The 9,736-nt window shown below is 37.0% G+C and overlaps 1 protein-coding gene across 1 annotated transcript in view; it reads right to left on the reverse strand.

The window, feature by feature from the left end:
* RGS22 (regulator of G protein signaling 22) overlaps window positions 1-9,736 on the reverse strand; it is a 182,953-nt gene that overhangs the window by 128,516 nt on the left and 44,701 nt on the right. The window contains exons 5-6 of the mRNA XM_044683939.1: window positions 2,901-3,006; window positions 427-1,030 (exon numbers count right to left, since the gene is read on the reverse strand). Coding sequence (XP_044539874.1) covers window positions 427-1,030; window positions 2,901-3,006 — 710 coding nt within the window. The remainder of the gene's footprint in view (window positions 1-426; window positions 1,031-2,900; window positions 3,007-9,736) is intronic.

The raw sequence follows: 9,736 nt of genomic DNA on the forward strand, positions 1-9,736 counted from the left end.
GACTACATAAAAAGAATAACAAAGAGAATAATTCTCATATCAGCGAAAATGATGATTGTTTCTTGAGCCAGCCATTTATCTTTCTGAGAGTTTCTTCACTTATAAAAGAAAGAAAACAAAACCTTTTCCATTCTATGCAATAGAAATGTTGCAGGAATAAAAGCAAAAAAAGCGAAAGCATGTTGAGCCCTCATGACAAAATATTTTACAAGTTCAATGAATTATTTTTATTATCTGTTGACTATGAAAATCAGAATGCTAGAGAAATATTGTATTAATAATAATAATAATTTCTATTTTAAATAATGAAAATTGTTTCCCAGAGCAACAATTAGTTTAGGGTCAAAAAAAATTTATTGAGCTATGGTAAAACAACCAAATAAACATTTTTAATTTTAAAAAGAATTTAATAAGAGGAAAAAATACCTCTGCTGTCTTCCAGGGTCCCTAAGAACCTTTAACCTTTCAATATCCATCCAGAGCCACTGATATTTCTCCCCTTGTGTTCCTTTCATAAACTTCTTGAATCTTTCAAACTCCTTCCTGGTGCCAATGTCATAAGTTTTATGGGAAATACACCAATCAGCTCTGGTTTCTGAGCCAATGCTTTCGGGTTTTGAATATAAACTCACTAGCTCTATGTTCTCATCAAACTCTTTCGGTTTGATTTCAGTAGAAAAATCTGAAATTTTCCTTTCAGCTACAACCTCCTCCTTTTCTTCTAGAATTACTATTCGTGCAACATTATTGAAGTTTATATCCATTTCTTCATCTTCTCTATAAGGCCGCTGAGTAAATTTTGACATAGCTGTTTTCATAATGAATCTTATATAAGAAAATACGAAGTCATCTACTGATGAGAAAAATACTTTCAAATCCTTAGGAGGTTCCTGTTTTCTTTCTAAATATATTCTCAAGAGAGCCTGAGAAGCAGTGTCTTTGACAGACATAGACCCTTCATTCAAAGCTTCTAATGATGAATCCGGAACAGAACTGTCTGTCTTCGCACGTCCATCAAGCTTTTGTTCGCCTTTTGGATTAAATTATTTAAAAAGACCATTAGTTCAAACTGCTTTAATAAACAGATGATATGGAGGTTTTTTCATATAATTCCTTAAGAATCTTTAAACTTAAGAGGCTTAGATTGTAGATAAGACAGAAACAATATATCAAAATGTTTACATACCATATTTATGTTTATGACAACTATATTACAACTAAAGTCAATATAGGATTTCATATCCTTTGACAAATGAAATGTAGCACACACAGGCAACAAACCAAATTGCCAGAATTTAAGTCCAAATATGACCATTTCATAATTGGAAAGACAATGTGGGAAAAGTATTGGTTCTGGAGATAGATAAGCCTTCATCTTTCTTTCATTACTTACTACTTTAGGTGATATTGGACAAATTACCTCTCTGGGCATCAATTTGGCCTCCATGGCCCCTTCCTACGGCAAGCTAAGAGAAGAAAATTTAATCACCTTTACCAGAAAGATGATTTTTTAAAACAACCTTTATAATCTAGGTTTTTAAAGTCTAAAACTTTTTGAACAGCATAAGGCCTATCCACAAATTCCCTATACAGATCAACATATCAGTGAGCTCATTAATGTGGGTTTCTCCTTTCAAGAATGCCGATGACAACCTAAGCATTCACATCTTGTACAGCAGCTTTTTATCCATTAGTTTTAAAACACCTTTCTGTAAAAACCAAATACAAACTACAACTATAGCACCAAAGGAAGTTGTAGTATGGAATAACACTGATACTTCTGCTTTCTTATCACTCTTTCAGCAAACATATAAGTACTTACTACTCACAAGTAGCAGAGATATCAAGATACAAACAAAACAGTCTCTGCTATTGCCTAGTTTTCTCTGTCTTTCTCCCCGCCTCATAATCCCAAATTTCTTTAGGGGTTGGGGTTGGGGGGTTTTAGCAATAAAGAAAACCTTATTTATTCAAGAGTCCTAGAAGCTGGCAGAAAGAATTCATAGAATCACATATCTCATGGGCTAGGAGAATCAGTTTTCCCTTAAGATTGGGTGTCAGGTTAGTTGTAAGGCAAAGAATCCAAAAGGGAATAAACAGTACTGGACACCTGTGGAGTTGCCTAACATACAGTCTACATTCTTTCAGAGGGATTAAAAGTGATAAGGTTAATGGTTGAGATCCACCTGTATTCTTATTTCTAGACATGAACCTTATTTATAACTATACCTCCTCTCCTCTCTCCATGATTGTTGTCCCTCCCTTAAGATCAGGGTACTTAATCTTTTTTGGGCCATAAATCCCCTTTTGACAGCCTGGTAAAGCTCTATGGGCCCCTTCTCAGAATAGGTTTTTAAAAATGCATAAAAACCCAATTATATTAAAATAGTTCTTTTAAAAAGAAGTTCGGGGGGGGGGGGAAGCAGCTGGGTTGCTCAGTGGATTGAGAGCCAGGCCTAGAGATGGAAAGTCCTAGGTTCAAATCTGGCCTCAGACACTTCCCAGCTGTGTGACCCTGGGCAAGTCACTTGACCCCCACTGCCTACCCTTACCACTCTTCTGCCTTAGAGCCAATACTCCAAGACAGAAAGTAAGGGCTTAAAAAAAAAAAGTTCATGGGTCACAGATTAGTAACCCCTTCTTCTCTAGAACCTCTAACCCAGTGAAGATATGTCCAACCTCCTAGAAATCTCACATTAAGAGCAGGAGTTGACTGATTTAGGAGATAAAGAAATAGGTTATTAATAATATAGAGAGAAGGAAGACTTTTCCCTTTTTATCTCCATCAAAAAAAATCACAAAATGCCATACTATAACATTAGAATAAGAGATAGTTAAGATTAAAGAATAGTTCAAACTTGAATATTTTCATTGTTTTGAAATATGCCACTTCTGCTTACTTTGAATCCCAGTGCTGAGAACACAAGTAGGTGATGAGAAAGTTGTCACTGTGTGCTGGCTTTGTTTTGCCATTGTAAACCAATCCAGTGTCTGAGTAACAGTAGCCTAGAAAGTGAAAAGCACAAAAGTTTAATATATTATCTTTCCTTCCCATATAGGGTAGTGTGGCTTTTAACAAAGGCAAAATCTTAAGAGTTAGAGAGGACCTCAGAGATCAACCAAGTCCAACCCCTGTGTGAATAAGAATTCTCACAAGGAAATCCTGGACAAACAGCAGCTCCCATGTTTTCTCCCAACATACTAGCTGATCCAATGAAATAAATTCAATAAACACTAATTAAATGCTTACTATGTGCAAGGCACCATATTGAGGACTGGAGATACCACAAAATTAAAAATCATTGTATTCCAATCCCACACTCTAGATACTGTACCACCCCAACTGCCTATTATCATATATCATGCCTATTATCAAACAATAAACCACCACCAAGTATTTATTATTTACTATGTGCTAGACATTGGGAATATAAAAAGACCAAAGTGATATAATCTCTATGGTCAAGAACCTTATATTCTTACCAGAGGAGAGATGTTCACATATACTGGAAATTTGCCAAATAAATACAAGGTAATTCTGGGTAGTAGTGGAATAAGAGTACCAGGCCTGGAGTCAAGAAGACTCATCTTCCCAAGTTTAAAAGTGGCCTCAGACACTTTGCTGTGTGACCAGGGTAAGTAGTTTAACTGTTTGCCTCAGTTTCCTCATCTGTAAAATGATCTGGAGAAGAAAATGGCAAATAACTCCAGCACTGTTGCCAAGAAAATCCCAAATGAGGTCACAAAGAGTCAGCTGTAACTCAAACAACTGAAAAACAACAAGAATTGAGATGGAGGACAGGGGAATCAGGTGTGAATATTGTACAAGGTGGTGAATCTTGAAGGAAGGGATTCTAAGAAGGTGGCAATGAGGACCTGATTCCCCTAATCACTCTGGCAACTGTGTAGAGAAGAGATTAGAGTCGGGGAGATGATGGAGGAAAGGAGACTGATTGGGAAATTATTGCTAGTCCAAGCAAGAGCTGATGATATCCTGAACCAAGGTTGGCTTTGTGAGGAGAGACATTAAAACTGGCTATTCCACATATTAAGCATGTCCAAAAGAGAACTCATCTTTCTCCCAAAATCCACACACTCCACTCATCCTCTTTACCAAATATCCCTATTATTGTCAAGGAAATGATATCCTTCTAGACAGCTAGGTTTACAAACTTGGCATTTATTAACCTTGTCCTGGGCTCATGTAAAATTGGAATTTGGGAAATGACATTTAAAAGTATATATATATATTTTTTCTATGGACATGTGGGAACTATCAAACTACATTTCCCGTGGTCCAACGGGGTTCCGGTTCTGGTTCTTTGGGTGTGGGAATGTCTGCGTCACCACGCAGAGGACAGTTTAAATGGGAGGAGAATCAAAAGTAAGCCCTCTTGGCTAGCAGGCTCGGGGAGAGACGAGAGGTAACAAAATGGAGGCGGCACTTTTGAATTCTTACCGGCACGTGGTCTAATGATTTTACCAGCATGGTCATGGCTTTAATTAAACTACTAATTTCTATATTTATATCAGTCTTTATCATTTTTAATCATAACACTCACTATATTCTTCTTCTCCCTGACTCTGCCCTCATACTAACTTCCTCAAACTCTCTAAACTACCAATTCTTAAGCTTTGCTACATAATTTGTTTTTAAATGTATGTTAAATTTAGTATACAGTAAAGAAGCAACTCTCTATCCTCTTTTTAATTCTTCTCTCTTCTACGTTTTAAGTATTTCATTGATGCTTTTTTATCCCTGTTCTTTTTTGCATATCTTCACTACCCCACTGACCAATAAAAAAGAAAATTAAATATAGTCAAACAAAACAGTAAACAAATTGGCAATTATCCAAAAATACTTATCTCATTCTACATAATCCAGGGGTCAGAAATTACAGCCGCTTGGAGGCCAAATATAGCCCACAGCCTCCTTTTATAGAGGCAAAAAAGGTTTCCTACATTTTTAAGCACAATAAAACTTTAAAATGTAAAAGCCATCCTTAGCTCACCCCTGTTTAAAAACATGTGGAACACGAGATTTGGCTCTCAGACTATAGTTTATCCATCCCTTGATCTGGCTGATCACCTCTTTGCCAAGAGAGAAAAGGTATGATTCATCCTCATTCGTCTGAAGTCAAGATTGATCATTGCTTTGATAAGATTTCTGAAGTCTTTCAAAATTGTTTTTGGTCATCAAAAGAAAATGTTCTCTGGGTTTCAGCTCACTCCATTCTACTGTGGGAAAATTAGGACTAATGCACTGTTGGTGGAATTGTGATCTGATCCAACCATTCTGGAGAGTAATTTGGAACTATTCCCAAAGGTCTCTAAAAATATACATGCCTTTTGATTCAGCAATGCCATTACCTGGTCTGTGTCTCAGAGATTTTATAAAAAGGTTTAAGAATCAGAAATTAAGGGGTTGTCCATCAATTAGGGAACGGTTAAACAAAGTTGTAGAATATGATTATAATGAAATACTCTTGGGATTTAAGAAATGATGAAGATGATTGATTTCAGAAAAACCTGGAAAGATTTACACAAATTGATGCAAAGTGAAGTGAGCAAAACCAAGACTGTACACAGTAACAGACAGATTTTTGATGAATTACCTAGTTATTCTCAGCAATAAAGTAATCCCAAATAAACTCAAAGACTCCTGATGAAAAATGTCATCTGCCTTCAGAAAGAACTGATAGTCCAAATGCAGACCAAAACATACCACATATCAATTTTCTTTTTTATTTGAGATCACTTCCACAAAATGTCAAATATAGAAAAATATTTTACATGATTACACATGTAAAAATCTATATAAGAATGCTTAATATCTCAAGGAGAGGGAGGGTAGAAGGACCTGAGAGAGGGAAAGAGGGAAGAAGGGAGAAAATTTAGAATTCAAAATTTTTTAAAGGAATATTAAAAATTTGTTTTTTATATGGAATTGAGGAAAAATAAAACATTTTTAAGCTAAATAAATATTTCCTACCCTATGGGTCATGCCCCTCTATATTCCCAATGAAGGAAGTTATGGTAAGGAGTAATAATATACTCCATTAATACTTCTCTTATCTGGTTTTGAATGATAATACACATATAACCCATTGGAATTGCTTGTCAGCTTCAGGAGAGGGGAGGAAAGAAGAGAGAGAGAGAACATGAATCATGTAAACCATGGAAAAATATTTTAAAAAATTAAAAAATAAAATGTTTTTTAAAAATACTTCTCAAATCTGATCTTCTCACTAACTCCAAGCTCTTTGAGCTATATGCCAGTAATGATATGCTGAGTCAAACAATACACATGTGTTATTAGTGACTTTTTCAATCTAGCTCCTTCCTAATTGCTTTCCAGAAACTAAGTCACATTTTTACCACTAGTGCATTAAGTGAATGGTGTCAATGAGATAAGGCCCTCAACTGAAAGAGTGGGAGGAGGGAGTAGTGTAGGAAGTCTGTGGAAAAATGAAGAGGGAGTCAGATCTCAGTGAGAGCCAAAAGATAGAAGGAGAAAGAAAAGAAGATTTGAGGTAAAAGCAAGCAAGTCTGTTGCCTGTGGAGCAGGCTTTCTAAAAGGCACAGTAGAAATGGGTAGAAAACTTTAGGGTGGGACATTGGGGAAAGTAGTTTGAGGGGGAATGGGAATAAGGAATGATGCAGTGGGGGGATGTGGAATGGAGTCTGAAGAATGACCTATGAGAGATTCAGAATCACTTGGATGGGAAAGGTATGGCCAAAGAAGTAGTTTATAGTCAGTAAGAGAAAATTTTAGATTTTCAATGTCAAGTAGCATTATGATCTCAGAATGGAGTCCTTTCAGAGCCTTCAGTAGTGCAAGGGAGGAAAGCAAGAACATGGAGGAGAAGATGTGTCTCCTTGCCCCAATGCAGAAGACAAGTCTAAAAACTTGGTAGAATAATCCACTCTCCTCTCATCTCAGCAGCAGGAGGCTGCCATGTTGGAATGATGCTTCTCTTCCAATGGTAAAGTCCAGGCTTATGGAAACCAAACAAGAGATGGTTCTGTCCTCTGAGGGTTGCAAGGTGTTTTGAAATGCCAGAAAATGGAATGAACAGAAGATGAGGAACAAAAGGAAAGGAAAGTTGTTAGATATGGAATAGGAATTCCTGAGGGCAAAATAGAAGAGGTGAACAGAACAAAGTGGACAACAAAACTAAGGATGACAAAGATGAAAGAACAGGATTTGGGACAAAGGGTGTGGTTGGAGTTTACATTTGGGTAAATTTGGGATTTAGTATCACAGGAATGAGGAGTTTACACACAGTGAGATTTCAGTCATAGAGGTAGTGTTATGAGTAAGATTAGATTAGCTGGTTATTAGGTATTAATTATATATTGATTAGGAAGTACCTAGCAGGAAGGAGCTGGAGCTGGGAATTCCAGGTTAGAATGAAGGAGGAGGAAGTCTGTCTGTGCTCTGTGTGTGGACTCCATTAGTGGTGGGCAAAACTGTTGCCAACCTGGGAGACCTCAGAGCAAAGGACACCCTGCTTCCTGATTTCCCCTGGGATCCTGTGTGGTGTGGCATCTAAGAAAAGGACAAATTTACAGAGCCAAGAGAGGAGGAGAAGTTTGAAAACTGGAGGACAGTACTTCAAGCAGAACCCTCTCTACTTGGTACCTGAGATCATCTTGACTCCTGGCATCCAGAGATCATCAGTGGATTGCAGTGAGAATCCCAAAGCCACAAAAGCCCCAGCTGTACTCAAGCCTGGCAGGTTCCAGGTTTGAGGCAGAAACCCAGAGACTCCAGTATAGCTCCTTGGGCCCTGTTAGTTTAGATCACTAAGTTAGAGTAGAGTAAGTCCTCCCATTGCCCTGTGGTTTTATCCTTTAGATTTTTAGTATAGAAATCCTTTTCCACCTTTTAGTCTAACATAATTAAAGTTGTTAAGTCCCTTTTACCTTGTTAGCCTGTTACTATACTCTGGTCTAGTGGAAGCTGGGTGACAGTTAAGATCAACTGCCATTCCTGTGGAAATCCAGTAAAACTCTGGTCTCTTCACCCTGGTCCAGTCTCTCATATATCCTAGAGTGTGTTCCCACAAATCACTTAGTTTATTGTAATATCCCTGGTGACCCCATTACCTTACATATATTTTCCTACAGTAGTGATAAATGGGAACAGCTCAGTTAAAGATACCAGATAAAGAGGATATTCACAGACTCAACATCTCCACAAGAAATATTTCTTAAGCACATATATCAATATGTTAGAAACTTGATATCTGAGAGAAGACTTTGGAAATTGCCAAAGGTTGAGTGACCATTTGTCAGAGGTGCTTGCATGAGGGAATTCCTATTCGGGGATAGGCTATAAAAGATGAGTTCTTCTTCCACGCCACTTGTTACTATTTGGTGATTCTCAGACTCAGATTCCTCAGCACAATAAGGATAATAATACTTTACCACTTAACCTATATTGGAGGTTATTGGAGGAAATTATTATTGGAGAAAATAGTTTTGTATACTGCATTAAACATGAAAAGCATGTAAAGTTAAAGTTAAGTTAAAATATATATTTTATAATTTATAATTATTTTGTAATTATAAATTTAAGTAATTTATAAACAAAGTATAAAATATATATTATGATATAAAATATAAGCAATTACCAGCTATGAAATATTTGAGGCCAAGAGGATTTTTTAAAAATTAAAAATAAATAAAAAATTTAAAAATTGCCTGGTCTGATGCCCTTATTTCAAGGATGAAGATCAAGGAGGGTAAGTGATTTGCCCAATATTGCAGAACAATAGTGGAATTGGAACTTGAAAGCAGGTATTCTGTATCCAAGTTCAGTATTCCTTCTGTTATGTGATATAGCTTTCTTTACAACTCACCATGTCTGTGTTAAAAGAAAAATGAGTAATCTGATTGTATATAGAATATATCTCTATCTATCTTCCTTTCTATCTCTGTCTGGCTCCTGGATCTTCTTGATAATTATATATGTGGATCTCAGAGATAGTAATGGAGGAGGGATTGTATACTCAGGCCTAAGCTCGCTATTATAGTTGGTGAGGGAGGAAACACACACTCCTCTCACAATTGCTATTGATATAATGTATGCCTCTCCTCCCTGACAGGCTTGATTGACTAAAAGCCCATCAGTTGTTCTCCTCTAACAGTTTGCCCAGGTTGGAAACCCCTGAGAGGTTGGTGGATGGTTAACCTCTCTAGGTCCCAACCTGAGGTTGGATTATTTGTTGATAAGGCTATTTATGGCTATTGGAAAAGTTGTTATCTGACTGCGTATTGATCTCCCCTTCCCAAGGGCATAATACGGACTCAGGAAAGATACTTATCTTCTAGGGTTGTTATTAATGGGGTAAGGAAAACAAGGTAACAGGATTGAGAATCTGGGAAACTCTATTGCTAATTGATTGGCTATTAATCTAATTATTGATCAAATCTGGAGGTTGCTAGGCTTATAGAAACAGGAGGTCTTTACCTTCTCACTAACTCTGACCTGACCTGACCACAGCCAAGCCAGAGATTAATTAGGGAAGGCTATTGATGTTGATGTTGATAGATGAATTAGTATACTCTCTTAGCTCTAATATCAATGGTGTTGATTGATCACTAGCTCTCTCTCAGTAAGGTACAGGTTACAGGGTTTCAGGCCTACCCTTTCCACCCTTCACCTCCCTCTGTCCCAAGTCCTTGCTCCAAGATGAGCCTGCTCAAATCTGAGCTCCCAACTGTTGTT

Source organism: Gracilinanus agilis, chromosome 1 (genome assembly GCF_016433145.1).
Source record: "Gracilinanus agilis isolate LMUSP501 chromosome 1, AgileGrace, whole genome shotgun sequence".
Lineage (NCBI taxonomy): Eukaryota > Metazoa > Chordata > Mammalia > Didelphimorphia > Didelphidae > Gracilinanus > Gracilinanus agilis.